General features: G+C 42.9%; 2 protein-coding genes across 2 annotated transcripts in view; both read right to left on the reverse strand.

Moving 5' to 3' along the window:
• ANKRD46 (ankyrin repeat domain 46) overlaps positions 1-700 on the reverse strand; it is a 16057-nt gene extending 15357 nt beyond the window's left edge. Inside the window, exon 1 of the mRNA XM_026049999.1 lies at positions 572-700. The gene's annotated coding sequence lies outside the window, so the exon portion shown is untranslated. The remainder of the gene's footprint in view (positions 1-571) is intronic.
• A 311-nt stretch (positions 701-1011) lies between these two features.
• Positions 1012-15094, reverse strand: LOC112956477 (sorting nexin-31-like). The gene is made up of 12 exons (XM_026049998.1): positions 14969-15094; positions 14654-14761; positions 13514-13624; positions 10826-10916; positions 9106-9193; positions 7875-7944; positions 7260-7352; positions 6427-6630; positions 5851-5946; positions 4690-4767; positions 3624-3683; positions 1012-1338 (listed from the first exon to the last, which is right to left on the reverse strand). The coding sequence occupies exons 2-12, from the start codon at positions 14663-14665 to the stop codon at positions 1246-1248; spliced, it is 996 nt and encodes a 331-aa protein (XP_025905783.1). The 5' UTR covers positions 14666-14761; positions 14969-15094; the 3' UTR covers positions 1012-1245.
• Positions 15095-17053: the final 1959 nt, after the last annotated feature.

Genomic DNA, 17053 nt, shown 5'->3' on the forward strand with positions numbered 1-17053 from the left:
CTGGGCGCGTCCCGCTGTGGCCCGCGGGGCGCCATGGGCTCCGCGTGACGCAGCGGCGGCCGCGCCGCCATTTCCGCCGCGGGCCGGGGCCGGGGCCATCGGCAGCAGCCGAGGCCGCTGCTGGGCAGGGGGGACAACCCTGGGAGGCAGCGGCCTGGCCTGGCCACGGGCCCTCCCTGCCAGCCAGCGGAGAGCAGCGAAGGGCAGCCCAGGGGCAGGGGGAGAGGTGGAGCAGACAGCTGCGACCTCGGGACCAGGCTGTCAAAAAAARARAAAAAAAARWTTCGAAAGTTTTAACAACCAAGTGTTTTGTTTAGCAAAGGAAATGCTATAGAGAGATATCAAAGCTTTCCTTGCAACGCTGCCCATCAACTTGCATCACAACAATAAAGCTAATAACACCCAGGTGGATAATGCAATTACTCCGTGTTTGGAAAGCCCTTTCCTGGCCCTCCTTGTATGAAATGTGTTAAAATGCAGAAATGTGGAGAAATGCCTGCAAACTGGGGGTGAAGTTAATTGTCCTCTYACCAGATACCAAATTTGATTTTTTGCTTTCTGTTTTTCTCACCTGATTCTGCCTTCCAGGGCAGGCACAGTAAAAATATTCAGAGTCTTAGAGCACCATTGTGGCAAACRACTTAGTGATGTAGTTAGCAGTGGGTCTAGTGTCATCGTGTAAACTCAATTCCTGATGCATCGTAAATATATTTAACTGGTTGTCTCTTCCCGTGCTGCGCCAGGCGCCTTGGGGCACAGCGAGGGCTCTGCARTAAGTTTAAGGAAAGAGTGACAGGTTCCAGCAAAAGGCACAATCTGGAAAACACGTGCCTTTTCCCGAGCATTGCAGGGATGGCAATAGCCTGCTCAGCTATCACATTAATTATATGAAWAATCATAGAAACAGTATATATTTTAAGGCATTAGAGGGAAAAAAAAAAAAAGTACTTGCATTAACTATTTTTTTTCCCCTTGTTAACCCTCCCCTTTCTCCTGGGGGGATTTGCCATCTGAAATGCTGGGGCATTTTCCATGTGAAAATGCCCATGTGTCTACAAGGTGCCTGTCTCCAGGTTCACAGCCCCTAACTCAAAAGAGTTGTTCACTGCAGTTACAAGTTCTCTAGACAGAGACTACTGCAAAGGCAGGGAATTGCACTGAAGATACTTTTGTTATAATTCAAGATTTTCAAAGGGATTGTGATTTTCAGACAGAGCTTCAAAAGACACTATACAAAATTAATTGTCACAGGTCTTCTTCTCTTATTTTCTCAAATACATAATCCTCTTCATTTGGCCGACCCCAGAATCTCCTTGGTATAAAACTGGAATGAACTACCTGCAGAGAAACACAAACCAATTTAAATTAGAGTACATGCATTTCAATAGTTACATATGAACATGAGCTAGAAAATCTGACGTAACTGTTGAGGTGCAGTGAGTGCTCTCTGTGCTGGCATGTGGGAAAGCACAGAATTTGTTGCTGGAGGAAACGCTTGTTTCTGCTGCTAAGGGGTGCTGCACTAGCCCTATGCGTGGTGCAGATGGAGGGGCAGCTCCAAAGATGCTGGCAGCGTTCAGTGTGTTACAGGGGCTCAGGAATTGAAGGTTAGCAGGCTAGCTAGCCCTTCACAGGGTGAGTAGCTGCAGCAGTATACTGTCATGTCAGGAGACTCTTTTTTTTTTGGCACAAATGTTTTTTTTCCCCCCTTACAGAATGATATCTTGAGATAGTTAGGAAATAAATGTCCTCAAGCGTTTTGCTTAAAGGGTCTATTGTAAGGCTATGGCAGTCACACTGCAATAACTTCAGCAGAGAGAGAGCCCTGGCAAAATTTGTTTTCAGTTTCCTAATGTCTGGTGCCTAATGTTAATTCATATCTCTTTTCTCAATATTTTTAAAGGCCTCAAGCAGAAAAAGTGCCTAGATGTGGGCACATGCCAGAGCATGGCCTCACTGTCTGCACAGACTGCATGTGCTGTACTAGTCGAGTCATTTTTATCTCAGTTCAGCAGTTTTCAGCAGTTCTTGATTTTCCTACTAAATCTTATTGCTGCACTGGATTATCTATTCAAACAAGAATTTACAGGCTGTCATGCTGATCCAGTAGTAATACAGGATGCAGCTACAGGATCACAAAACCAAGATTAAATTTTTCTTCTTCTGAGTCAGCAGAAAACGCCTGGCAGACATTTTCAGACTCTTTGCAGAGCCATCAGATAAACTTGCAGCCAACTCATGCCAGATGAAAGATCTGTAATGACCAAATTATAAAGACCCAACTGAGGATTTTATTTAATTAACTAATAACAACTTTGTGCAAGAAGATCTAAACCACTGTTGAACTTGCTGCATAACATGTGCATAGTATGGGGTACTACCACCAGCAGCAGTGTACCTTGCCTTTCTTCAATAAACAGTTACATTTGAGTTGCCAGCTCTGCTTAAGGGGTCTTAACCAGCTGAGGGGCTTTATGTTGCTCTATCCAAAGTCTCTCTCCTCACAAAAATCCACAGGGAGCATTCACACGCAGTGCATCTTGCTTCTAATAAAGTATTGTAAAGTGTGTTAAAATCAGAAGAATTGCCTCAAACTCAGAGTGGTGCCGTACAACTTGGTCATTACTTAACCTCCAGCATCTAAAGTTTTTGCCTGGGGGGGGACCTATGAAGCCCCTCGTTACTCAGTCCCCAGAAGCACAACAAGTCCATTCAGAAAACGCCATCGCCTTTATTATCAATTGCACATTATTTTCAAATACTGAAGAACCTAGAATCCAGTCTGCAGGAGCATATCAAAGCAACAAGAAAACCCACCACACAATCCAGTCTATCTGCTTGTGAAAAAATASTGATTGGTTTTGTGCTGTTTCATGTTCTTTCTCAAGCTATATCAATATATTTTTCCTAACAAATTCAGATTAGATCTTAGTTTTCTAGAAGTAGTTCCTTTTGGCCAGTCATACAGTCTAACAGAATAACTTATTTGAATTTGGTTTGTATTATTCCTCTTTCATTTATTTATTACCTCACATTGAAGAAATGACTTAAAAATGGACTATTCAGGAAACACGTTAACTACTGCAACTTGAAATTTTATCTGTTCTATAATAGGAATGTATATGTACAGGTTTGTAACATGACCACTTTACCAAATAGRTAACTCCCAAATACAGGGAAAGACGAACATGAACATTCCCAGTGTTAACCCAAATACAACTACAGTAACAGCTGCTTGAGGATGTGCAGACACATGATCTACATGCACATTTTGGCTTTCTGTGAACTTCATAAAGAATTTAATTCAGAAATGGTTTTAAAACAAAGTAAATCAAATTGTCACTAAGACTAAAGCAAAATAGTACTTTTATCTGACACATTTCGCACTCTCTTGTTTTGAATTGGGAGACTCTTGATAAATTTAGTAGGAATTTATTTGAGTAAGAAGGGGAGCTAAACTTCAATTTTGGAAGGAGAAAGAGAGTGAGAAGTATATCAGATAAAAGTATTATTTTGCTTTGGGCTTAGTGATGATCAGATTTACTTTATGTTATGTACAAACAAAAAAACTCTAAGCAAACACTATGCATTCACATTTTAGAGAGCTCTTCTCACATACTAACCTGTTTCTGTTGAGTGCTGGGTCTCTTGCTACTTTTTGTGCATTCAGGCATCTTGACTTCCTAAATGGATTGAAAGAAGTAACTTACAGTCAGCTTGACACATTCCCAAGTATTGAAACAAAATATGCTGGGCAATGGAATGGGTGTCCAATGAAACCCCCTAGAAACAGCCCAGGAAATGAACTGGCGTATTTGCCCTTCCCTTACAGCTCTGGTCACACTCAAAGTAGTATTAACTACTGAACATTTAAATACTGAATATTAATCCTCACAATTAAAGGTTGACAGTTCTTCCATTATAAATAAATTTAGGAGATAAATATTGAAGCTTCCCCAAATTCTAATGAGTCTGTTTCCATTTTTAACTGTTTATAGTTTAAGGCTATTATTTCATAATGAAACTAATGTTCATTGCCTGCCTGCTCACCATAATGAGCACACATCTAGAAGCAAACTCTTCTCTTTCCCCCTCTTAGGAGATTTAACATAACACCCATTCCACAAAGTCTTTAGATGTCACAAGCACATCAATACTAGGATTTTTTTTCTAATTATAAGTACTTAAACATACTCGCATGTTTAAAAACCTACACAAAAGACAACAGAAGTATTTTGGCTACAAATCACATTTTTATTAACTCTTCTATTTTAAACCAGAAAGTATCACAGTGGTAATGCCGCAGATCCCAAATTGGTCTACCACTGCAGCAGACGGGCAAGCAAGTGAAGTGGTAAAAAAATGAAAGCCAGAAATGAATACAGACAGGCTAGAGCAGAACATAAGAATTATTTCATAAGTGTCTTTAATCATATGCAGCAAGAATTAAAGTCCAATGGAAAAAATGACTAAAATGATGACAAAAAGACGTCTTTATCATCCAGATAATACTACTTCCAAAAAACTAAGCAAAAATAATTTCCTAGTCAACTAATTTTGCATTGAAATGTAGGAACATTCAAGATCTTTTTCATCAGTTGGACTTTTCCAAGCATATTTTTTTAGAAAAATAGATAGTTTTGTTTCTTTTTAGCAGCTATTCAGGCACCTACATACACACATGCTCACCATTTCTTGGCCTTCTTTGCTTGCCTTCATCATCTGTTCTGAGATGATTTTCTTCAAGCAGCTACTCAGCAGAAAGGCCTAAAAAGGATAAATGTTCCAATTCCAACATTCTGTTTACTTCTATTAAAAGATTTACTGAACTCTTCCATTCCTCCCCTTCCTCCCCCACCAGAAAGCATGCTCCCAAAATACACAGCTTTTACTTTCCTAATTCAGTTAATTGGACTTCTACTCAGCAGCGCATTTCCAGCTTTTATCTCCTCCCTGTCCATCTGAGGAAGGTGGGACCCTGCTTTGCTAATCACTGGTCTACATGTAGCACAACTGTAATAGATTTTACAGGAGAATTAATACTGAAATATTTTTCAGTAAAGAAACTGGAAAGCTTCCTGCTCTCACTGATGGTGTGAATGTGGATGGCTCATTTTCTCACAGAACTTAAGTGTGGCAGGAAAACTAACACTTATAAAGAGTTGTGTTAACTGCATCATCTTCTTGGAATTCAGAAGTTATGTGTGAAAAACATAATCTTTTTCATTTTACTTAAAAAAAAAATCCTGACTGCTATTGTGTTGGACAGCGAGGCTGATGCTCCCTTGGATACAGCAGAGCCCAGATTATCGGCTAGAAAGCAAAGCCACAGATGTCTGACATCAATTCCTGGATACCTTTATCTTTAAAGAGCTGCTGGTAAACAGTGGAAGGATGGCACCCTATAAAATCCTGTTTAAGCACTATTTATGTGCAAGGATAATATTTGCTATCAAGAAACATCCTTGCACCCTCCATTAATTGTGTTTATATGGCATATATTTGAACAAGGGGCTTTCTTGGGGAGGGCCTTTGACTTTAGGCCTAAGTTTGACTGATTGGGATATTTGACTGTTTGGGATATTCCTGAGCCCAGGAAGCGAGTGCCAGGCCTCCACGCCAAGGGTGCTGCTGAGTATTGAGCATTTCTCCTGCTCTGGGTGTCTGTGTGTGGATCTCTYCTCCTTTCAACAGGATTTGAAATAGTTTTCCCCTGCCTCTAGCCTGCCAGGCTGTAAACACAACAACTATAAGAAATGGACTAATGACTTTTTAAGAATAAATTCCAATCTCTGTGGCTGTAAGATTATATTTCACTCTGATCCCTTTCTGACACGATTAAGGACAAACCTGTTTTGTGTAAAAAACTATCCACTGCCATTTATCGGAATCTCTGTACTCAAATCTGAGCTCCAGAGTCTCTTCTTCACCATCCTTTCCTGCACCCTGAACAAGAGAAACAGAACAGAAACAGAAAAGCAGAACAACAGAAGAATCAGCCAAGAAGAGCACTAAGGTTTTCAGCCTTAAACCTGAATTAGTCAGTCAGATTCATTTTATATAGTAGCTAAATAAAACAGTTGGAGATCTGTACCAGAATACTTTTCCTGAGGGGGAGCAGGTGGGATGAAGGAAGGGGCAGTCTTCGCAAGCGAATCTTTTGCTCCCACACAAAATGCTCTGCCAACTTCACCTTCAACACCAAGGGAGAGGGGCAGGTAAAGAGAGAAAAATCACCAGGGAAGGGAGCAATCACAGCACAGTGAGGCTGTGGGAATTTGTTCAAAGATAAGATTGGGAGGGCTGGGGAGTCATGGATAGGAGAGATTTAAAACTGATTCTGCCCCCAAGATCTGCCGTTGCCTGATAACCCCCATTTTCATGCAGAAAAAACAAATTCAGGTATAGAGTCAGTGCAATACTTACAAGAAAAGTGACCTGCCAACATCTCAGCCTGTTGATCTGAAAGCTGACCTCTTTGGTTTGGTTAGTAGGCAGTTTTATGTAGCAGTTAATTTCATTATTGCCCACGTAGACGTCAGCTGAGCAACCTACTTCTGGGTAGTCACAAACGCAAGGATCAAGTCGTATGTATCCATAGAACTGCACTTCCCGAACCAGCTCCAGGAACTGCATCACAAAGACAGACCAAAAGTGATTTACTGTAAAGACAGGTGAGGACTAGGGATTTGGAAAATGGAGTAGGAAGCAAATCTTTCAGATTCCTAGTGCACTCCTGGGAGAACACACATCCACCACAACATCGTGGTGCTTGATTTGGGGATTAAAGCTCCCAGAAACCCGATTATTTCTTTTAATGGTATGGCAAGCTGGATCTTGACAAATGCATGAGAGCCGTGAAGAGGGGAAGAGAAAACTAACCAGTAGGAAATACTGAGTACAAAAGTTCCTGCAGCCTGGATTCCTATCTTACTTCTTAAACTGAATGTGAAGGCTGGATGAGCCAAGCCTGAGCTTGGCAAATAGCAAATACTGGGATTCACATTCCAACTTCTTGTTCTAGCCTTCGGTATCCAAGTTATTCTGGGGGATGCTTTAAAATGCTAGCAGAATTAGGATCCCCCTTTTCTGTCTAGTAACTCACTAGCAATGATTTGACCAGGAGGTAGGAGACTTGAGTTTCTGGCCCACCCCAGTCTACAAAAAGATGCTCTGTTTTAAATAGTCAGAGTCTCCAATGTCACTGCTTCAAAGTTCACTCTTCAGTCTGTTTATATTGTTTTAAAACTTCATTTTACCTTCACTTTATTTTCAGTCTTTTGCAGAAATTCAAGCTCTAGCATTTTCTCCTTTGTTGGTTTAATCCAGTTTCTTTCTATTTCTTGGATTGCCTTGAATGAAGATTTAAAAATAGTAGTAAAAAAGAAAAAGTCAGTACAAATTTATTAGCTTTTTCATACACCACAAACTGGCATTTTGTTTGTTTTGTTTCTTCAAATAAGGAAGAACTTGGATTTTGGAATAGATTCATTCTACTTTTTTCTTCCCTCCCAAATTAATAGTTTCCAAAGCCAGTACAACCCAAAGCACCTACAATTTAGAATTCAAATACCGTCCTCATTGAAAAGCACCTACAGAGATATAAAAAGAAAATGGAGAGATGCCCAAATATGCTCCTTTTATGCAATTCCCATGCACAAAACAAGGAAGAGTTAGTGTCTACAGTACATGAATTTGCCCTTCCAAGTCTTCAACAGTAGCCATCGTTTAGAAAAGCACCACAAGGCAGTGATAATTTATRAGCATGTTTAATACTAATGCAATCTACGCCAAATATTTCAACAACTTGCTTAAAACAAGAAATGAACATGGAAAAAATTACTTTTAAAATTCCGGAGCTCTTTCAGTTTTACCTGCAAATACAGCAAATTAATTGAAGCTCCACAGTCCATCAACAGTGTATCAAGAGAAGGATCCATATACCTGTCAGGAGGGAGAAAGGTGATAAAACATGAAGATGCACTTCTTAACATGGCCTTTTGACCAGCCAAACATGATGGGAGCACCCGCAGATACATCCCCTTACCTACTGCATAGCCAGTTTTACCCTTGCAGTGCACGCTGCAGTTAAACATTGTCGCAGAATGGAAGTTATATTAATTTCTCCCCCTTGACTTTGGTGGTACCAAACCCAACAACTACAATTAAAAAATCTGTAGTTGTAAAATTGCTCCGTGTTTTCTTCTCTTTGCCCAAACAATTCAGGTCTTCTCTGCACACAAGTGGCTCCTGCTGCCACAGCTGCAGTGCTGAGGTCTGAGCCTAGCCTGGTGCCAGTCCGCTGTGCTGCCAGCTGCAGTGTAAGTGCAGTTTAAGTGCAGTTTAAGTGCAGCAGGAGCACGGCCAGGGCAGCAGCAGAGGGACCAGAAGCTCTGCCACCCACACGCCACGCAGTGACAGCCACCTTGGACGAGCAGCACTTGGCAACCCAGGGTTTGTCCTCAGCCACAGGCAGCACAACCGCTCACGGCACCGCGGACACTGAGGCACYGACATGGGCCAAAACAGATTGGCAAACACACCATAAATAAGTAAGTAAGTAAATAAAAACAGCCAGCAAGTTATTTTTAGCCTGGATGAGCTCCGTTTGCCTTGTCTGCCCATGCGGTTTATCAGCACAACTGGGGAGGTGCCCAAGACGTGGCAATGAAAGGGGAGCAAACTTTGCTGCTTAAGGAATCCACCTCTACCCAAACTGAGCTGGTTCTTATAACTCAAAACCCTAAGTTTTCTTTTGCATCGTTGTATTTTCAAATACATATATTCCCATTTGCGGTCAGTTCAATATGCAGATATAAAAGTTGAAGTAAAGCTTGTACAAAACCTCTCTCTAGAGATTCTCGAAGAGGGAGAGAATAAAGCGTTCACTGCTGTGAAGAACCCTTCAGAAATACTACAGYGCTGAACTTAAATAAAACACAGGGCCACAGAAACCAGGCAATTCCAATAGCAAATTGGCCTCAAAGAACAACAGTCAAGCTGCTGAGGGCTCCATATCTGAGGTATCCAAAGGACTTCTCACTCTGACACCATTTACAGCAATTGTCGTGCATCTTACTCGTCTCTCTTAAGCTTCTTGCTCACCACTTTCTGATCCCCAGCTTACAGTGCAACTCTTTCATGCTCTGAAGACTCACATAAGGAAGTTCAAATTCTGCCACTTTCTTCACCACTGGGAAAAGAAGAAAAATGAGATATTTGGTGAAATCTAGTGAGCTAGGCCAGCTACTCCCATATTGCAGTTAGGGATGGATTAGATGGCTTAAGAAGCTTGCTTTTGGAGAGGAAAAAARCATAAAACATTCACAGAAATAAGTTACTGGGTAAAATAAGGTGACAGGTTATCTTCCTCACTTCTCTGCAAGTTAGACTTAAATTGCTCTTATTTACAGAATATCTTTACTCCCTTTGAATATGCTCTTACACAAGAGCCTTCTCTCAAAACACAGCTTAGCAGCAAGGATGTGTCTGTGTGGAGAAGTGTGAATGCAGACTTCAAGATCAGAACCTTTCTCCAAGAAAACACTAGAGGAGAACACTGTAACTAGCAGGCACTAGGTCGCACATGCAACTCTAGAGATGACTGCTCTCCTGGGTACCTTTAAAAAAATTTTTAAAGACCCAATCCTGTAAATATTTTTGAACCATGGCCCTAATCTAGCACTAACACGTGCTTTATTTTAAGCAYGTGAACACTTCAGTATTACTTGGCAGTGCGCTGTGGCTTACGTTTTGACTTGATGTGCTTGTGAGGTGTGTCAAAGATACGCAGAATTGCAATAAATTGAAAATTTATGCTCTTCTGTGTATTCAATTATATTGTAATGCAAGGCAAAGCGAAATTCCGTCATAAAACAGCACATAAAATGTTATATCCGATATGTTTGTGACATAGTAACAGCCAGGGAGCCTGTGCGCTCTGGCATTTCATAGCCAGACAGAGGGAGAAATTTTAAATAAATTGAACACAAACAGGAAGGTTTCTACCCCAAATGTTAAGAGTTTATTACTGAACCGTCAGTACCCCTTCATATTGCAAAGGTTCAGCAAATGGCCACTAGCACCTTTATGTCAGTRAGGAGACTGAAGAAAAGCTGCCTGGCTTCTCCAGGTCCCACGGGGAAGCTGTTGATGTCCAGCTGCACTCCCACCAATGGCTAAATTTGGGGAGAGATTTGGCCACAGCCTATCTTAATCCCAGGTGTGGGTCCATCCACACACACATCCATATAGGAGACGGCTCCTCAGTAAGGAAGTGAGGGGGAAAAAAAGTGTCTTCAGGTATCCTGGCTCCACAGAAAGGGGCCCTCTGGACTTGCAGCTTGCTCAGTGCCACCACTGGGCTTCAACTGCTCCCTTTCTCTCAGTTAGGAAAGGAAACGTGGCAGGACATAAAGGAAGGCAAGTCAYAGACACTGTTTATAAACTTAACAAAAGACTTTCCTGCCCCATTGTTTAACTTAGCATGAGACTTGGAGGATTAAAAACTTTTTTTTTTTTAATAGATATAGTCATCTGATTAAATGCCTTGAATTGATGTATGTCTTCTGAACAGAAGGACACCACGTCCTCAAGCGCAAGCCTTGCCCCTGCCCCACACCAGCCTACTGCCAAGCCTGGCTCCCACCTCCACTTTCCCCAGCGAGGGGCAGCTGAGCCCCACAGGGGAACGACTCGAGGGGGGTGATTTGGCCAGAAAGGGTCTGTCAGCCTCAGCAGGCTCAGGCTCTGTTCAGAGATCCCAGATTCCATCACTGCAGCCTAMAGAAACCCAAGGAGGGCTAAATTCRGCACTTCAGCTTACCAGAGAGCGCCCCGTCACCGTGATCTTGAATAAAGAACAGGCTAAAATATCCTATTAGTTCTCTTGATAGTCCCATCTTGTACGATGTAACCTTTAAAAACAAAGCAGGTCAGCTCTCCATTAGCATGAATAAGCAGGAGGCATCTTCAATACCTCTTAATGCAACTTAATTGTTTTTAAACCATTCCCTTATGCCCTACTTAGCTGCCAATTTAAAAACAAGTATAACCATTCCCATATTGCAGCATTTGAGCTCGTGAGGAGTTTCATAAGTTTCAAAGGAACATAAAAAAAGTAATAAAATACAACATGTTTTMTACTCTGCCATGCATTTAAGTATACTACAGTGCAAGGCATCTGACACGTAACCCCCAATCTTACTGAATTTTCCAATCCTGCTGTACAGTAAGCATTTGTGTGCCCTGACCTAGTAATACCCTTACAAGCATAACACAAATCCTCTAAAAATACAGATTTGTGCACTTTCCAAGCTCGCAGATTCCAGGAAAAGGCTTTAACCAACAGCTCCAGTCTTGCTTGTAGGGTTGTGCTCTTCCATGGGAAGGTTTCTGTCCAGAGCCCACTTGAGCTCTGCTGAGTTTTCGTTACTGCCAGTGTGCAAGAAAGCAAATCTTGCCCTGCTTGACATTTGGACTATTCTTTTTTTAAGCTTCCTGTGGCCCATTTCTGTCTTTTTGAAAGAGGGCAGAAATAGCATCAACAGAAAGTGCAAAGATGACTGAAGGACCTGCTGCACAACGGGATGGTGGGGCAGAAGCAGGCAGAGGGGAGCAGRAACCAGCGGCAACGTCCTACTCTGTCTCCCCTCCTGAAAATCAGAGCGCAATTTAAAGTAGCCACAGACTAAAAGTGGCTCCAGAGCCACAAAATCTCTGGGGCAACCATAGGAAACATCTCAATCCCTGAAAACTTTGAGAGATTTCAGATAATTTAGGATAAATTCCTGAAATCCTGTGGCATAATTTCTCCGTCAGGCTGCGCGAAGGGACTGAAGAGTGGCCCTTTGGTCACCGAAGATGGATGGACTTTCCCTTCTCTGAATATGAAATGGAAGAATTGGCTTTCAGTCTCCTTCCATAAAATGCATCCCTAAAACATTTCCAGCTCAGTGTCACAGTGAAAGCACTGCAGATTCACTCATCTCCACAGACCACACAACTACATTCATAGAGAGAAGGTTTTAGTTTTGTTTTTAATATTTTTTCCCAGCTGTTTCAGCTGATTTAAAATAAGTCACTTTTTCCCCCCCATGGAAAAAGTAGACGTTGAGATAAATATATGTTAAGAAGAATTACTCCGTGTTAAATTTAAGAAACACACCTGGGAGTGTTATCCTCATATTTGTTAATACCAGGACTGTCACCTGAGAGGGCAGCAGAGCGCAAAACCCACTTGCCTCACACTCAGTTCAAACACTGGGTATAAAGTGAATAAAGTCTTAAAAGTCCGAAGATGAAGAAGGAAACTATTAACATCAGCATCCTTCYTCCTGTAGGCCTCTCTGCTAAGAAAGCCCTCCAAATTACTTGCTAATTAGCCACCAAGCTCCAAAATGTTATAGGTACTAAAATGTTAGTAGCATAATGCTAAGTGCACCAGATGGCATTTCACAAGAATGTCGGGCACAGAAATCAGACTTTTGATTTATTTGAACTTCTGGATCAAAGCACYGACTGTTTTATGTTGGGATGCTAGGAAAGGGCAGTCAACGTGCACTGCAAGGGGGTAGTGAATAGTGAGGAAAAGGAACTTCTTTAGGGCCTTGACTGCAAAGGTCCCACACAAACACACTACAGAGCTTTCTGTATGGTGAGGGGGAGTCCATATTCCCAGGCAAGTGAGCACCAGTGTGGGTGGTGTGAGCTTGCTTCTTACTGCTGGTAACATTAGCCAAGAGGAGCAACCAGGAGGCTTCAGCCCTGCTGTACACACACACACACACACACACACACAGATGCCCCTGCTGCTCCTCCTTCCCAGGCACGGGGAAAGGACCATCTGAAAGCTTCACGCACCACACAACCAGGTGTACAAATCACACTTGGTTGCTAGTGGCTTCAAAATGTAGCTAGTAAACTGCTAAAGCAGCAGTTAGAGGCATCCCAAGCCCCAGTGCTCAAGCTGTGCCCCTATTACAGAGGAAGCCCCACAGTTTCACAGTGCCCATCAGGGCACACAAAGCAGGGAGAGGGAAGCCTGCCGAAGAGCAAGATCTATCAGTCACACAATGAGTTTGAACAACTGTGCATCAACTCACTGAGTCAACCTTTCTGGCTACAGCATTCAAGGGCAATTGCACTAGACTTCACAGTATTCAAGCCACTGCAGGAAAAAAAGTTTTTTTTTTTATTTTAAGAAGGGCTCCCCAAAATAAAGAACATCTATTTTCTGATGCTATCAAAGAAAACCTGGGCAGCAAAAAAGCCCTTGTGCTTTTGGCTAATYGGTGATATTAGGAAGAGAGAAAAGTGGTGAACAAACATAAAAACCAAAGGAACTTATCTGCAAGATCAGCAATCCTCTCAAAGCCTTCCCAAAACTCATAAAACAGAGAAGATATTTTTGTGTTTCCTTCAGAAAGCTTTGCCCTCTACTAATTTGATCTCAGTTTCTGCCCCCTTTTTGCAAACAGGAACATTCAAGCAGATTCCCATGTGGAACCATTACCTCTAAGATTCTYTCTGCAGTGTCTGATGTCTGGATATCAAGTCCAATACTGCTGCCATCAGCAAGGTAAACATCTAAAGAAGCTCTGCGGGTTTCGATCTGAAAYGTGTCCTGTGGGGTAGAAGAAAAACATTTTTATTGCTTCCCATATTGGTGGAGCCCTTCCGAAGGTGCAGATGCTCCTTTTCCCTATTTATCCCACTAAAACAAACAGYTAAAAGCCACATTAAAACTTGCAGATGACAAAAATACATCCAAGGACAGCAGCTGAAGATGCTGMAGACTTAGAGGAGGATCGCTTAGATTTTAAGCTGGGCTGAGCTACCTAGTCTAAGTATATGCAAGAACAACACAGTCACTATGCAGGGAAGCAGTGACTCTGAGAAAAGGGAGGGCTCAAATRCTAAATGTGAATATTTAAAACCACAACCCTACCCCAGAAAAAGCTTCCCTATATGTATAAATAGGGAAGCTCCATGGCAGACAAGGAGCCTGTGTTATCTTAATCGTGAGAACAGAACATGAGCCAGTGCTAGCACCCAAGCCTGAGAAAAAGGCTGTGAAATGGCAGGAGGTTCAGCAAAGAAACCCAGCACACCAGGAGGTGCAACTCCAATAACTAACTCAGTTCACAGATTCATCACACTTTGGGGTCAAAAGGTGTATTATCCAGTTCACCTGCCTTAGTAAGAGTGATTTCAGTGTAAGGACAAACGCAAATAAMATGAATATTCTTCTCTAGTACCTAAATGTTAAGAGCACTCTGACAGAAGTTGGCAAAAAATAAAAGAGGAAAAAAGATCTCTTGAGGTTAAACCCCCCTGCCTATACTGCAGCCTGTCTTATTTAAACTGTCTTTTTGCAGATTTCCTGACACCCAGGATGTCACCTAGCTGCAAGCCTGCACATCTGCTTGCATGGATTACAGAGAACCTCTTCTCAGAGATTACATTAGCCAGTGTCCTGTCTGAAGTCCTTCTGAGGATCCACACAGATTTAATCTTTATCCCAGAACTAATTTCCTTATCCAGGAGTTAGGTCTGGTCATTACCCTTAATTAAAACAAGCCTTGATGGAGGGCTCCACAAGCCTGTGGAGACAGAAACATCTTTTGTACCAGGAGTCATCACGTGTTCTTACCTGACTAATCATCTACTCCCTTGCTCCAAGGGGAAGGAGCAGACACTTCCTCGGGTGCCTTTGCTGCACACGCACCAGGGGCGAAGCATCAGGTCACCTGTGATAAAGCTGCAAAGGCCACAGGCCTGTGACGTGAGCGTCAGGACGAGGGACGTGCAGCTCAGCACGAGCTCCYGGGCAAGCACACGCAGGTCACACTCCATGGTGTCCAAGGAAAAGCCTGAGCCAAACTTCCAAGCTGGCTTTGAGCTCTGCAGGACCCCGCTTAATGCGCTGGGAGGCTGTTTAACTGAGGGTCTATGAGAAGGGACTCACCAGGGAGATGCAAAGGCCATCCCAGCTGGAATGGCTGTATTAGGATCCACTCAGAGAGTCTTCTGCTTTGCCTAGTGGTTTCCACAGTCTGCATTTAAAAACTGCTTTAATTTCACTTATTTGACTCTACTGAATGACACACAAAGCTTCATTTCATGGTCTTGAGGACAGATTCCCTACTTTCTCATCTCTAACTTCTAATGATAAATATTTTCTTAACAGAGCTATGGCACAGCAAACCAAAAATAAAGATATATCTTACACCATTAGTTTTAGGGATCTTTTCCCCTCCCTTCATCATATAATTCTACCACAGAAGGTTAAAAATCTCCATACTAGGAACACAATGTTATAAATATTTGTGTCTAGGTCTTTATCAGCTAAGTACTGTTGTGACATAAAAACAAAAGTTAAAATTCTTGAATATAACAGGAAATTGAAAATTCTTGAATATAACAGGAAGAAATGGAGCAGCAAAGTCATCACCTCATCTCCTCAAAGCCCAAATACATATTCACAGAATCACAGAATATTCAAGGTTGGAAGGGACCTCTAGAGATCATCTAGTCCAACCTTCTCGCTCATGCCATTCTATTTTGGCAGCTGTACATATCCAGTACCGCTCTTTACATTTCCCACATTTTTGATCCTGAAGGCCAGGGAAYGTGTCACATAACTAGAATTAGACACTTTGCTGCATTCCTTGAGGTTACTTACTTGGATCTTCCCTTAACAGCGTCACTACCCTGTGGTGAAACCTCTGGAAGCCGCTACAGCTGCTGCCACCCTCCCGCCTGCCGGCCCCAGTTGTACAACTGTGATACCAGAACAGAGTAGCACGTTGATAAGCAGAGCTCGTCGGCACTTTTTCACTTTTTGGTTTTGATGACGTTTTGCAAAAAATATTTTTCCTCACGAGGGAAAAAAAAAAAAACCCTTTCTTTTTCCCTCTCTCTGCTTTTCCATTAGGAAACTGAAACGATTTTGTTTTAGAAGTCGACGCTAATCCAGACCTTTTGCAATGTCTCAAGGGACACATTGCTCATGGTCCATGAAAGCAGAGAGGGCAGAATGGGCAGTTCCCACTTCGAGCTACAACTTCTTGGAAATAAGCAGTGGGTCAGGGAACTGCATCTTAACACTGCAACTCAAAACAGAAAGACACCTTGGAACGAAAACTCTTCCGAACTCCCTACGCCAGAACACAAGCACAAAACAAAAGCTTGAAACGTCCTACTAGTCAGACTAGTGCCCAGCTGGACTTTTGAAAGCGAAGTTTGTAAAGAAGAGTCCCCAGCTGGTTTGGTAGGGGAGAAGCAGCAGTTTTAGGCCTGCTGGAAGCCGAGCTGCTCAGCCTGCCCTGTGTCTGCAAGCATCACACAGGTGTGGTAACGGGGCGTGCGCTGGGGCTGGCGGTGCCCGCACCAGCCACCGACGGGCGCATCCTGGGTGACAGGACGGCCCCGGGTGACGTGAGGGCGCTCGCAGCCGGGTGCCACACGCACCCGCGCGCAGGACCCTGTGTGTGCCCCGTGCCCACGCGGGCTGTGAATCCCAACTGCGTTCCAGGSTATGGAGCAGTTGCATCAAAACRATGCTGACAGGGATAATAGGAAGCAGCTGCCACTCCCCGTCCTGACGCGAAGCCTCTTCACCTGAGTCCCATTCCCAGCGTACCCTTCACAACTCCACTTGGAAGCAAAACATAGGATATCACCAAGAAGGCCTTAAATTCACGTCATTTTTCTTTWCTTTGTACCTTCCGTTTTAAGCAGTGATACATACGGRGGTCTCCAGGCAGAAGCTGAAATTCTGCTGTTTCCAAGACCGGCAGAGAAAAAGAAGCATCTGCTGGCATTAAAGGACTATCCAAGAGGACAGCTCCACTTCCTCTCTTATGGGGGGGGAAAAAAAAAAAAAAAGGTGAAGGTGAAAAGTCAGTAGTAGAATTTAAGCAAAAATAGTCTCGGTCCCATACACCTGTAGATCTCATGTTCTTATTCTCCTGGCACTGAAGCCCTCTGCTAGGAAAGCTGCCTGGGTCTGCTCGTGAGCCCTGGCAGGAGGTGCTGGGGCAACCTGCGC

This window comes from Nothoprocta perdicaria, unplaced genomic scaffold, assembly GCF_003342845.1.
Source record: "Nothoprocta perdicaria isolate Ctin4 unplaced genomic scaffold, notPer1 scaffold_64, whole genome shotgun sequence".
NCBI classification, from domain to species: domain Eukaryota; kingdom Metazoa; phylum Chordata; class Aves; order Tinamiformes; family Tinamidae; genus Nothoprocta; species Nothoprocta perdicaria.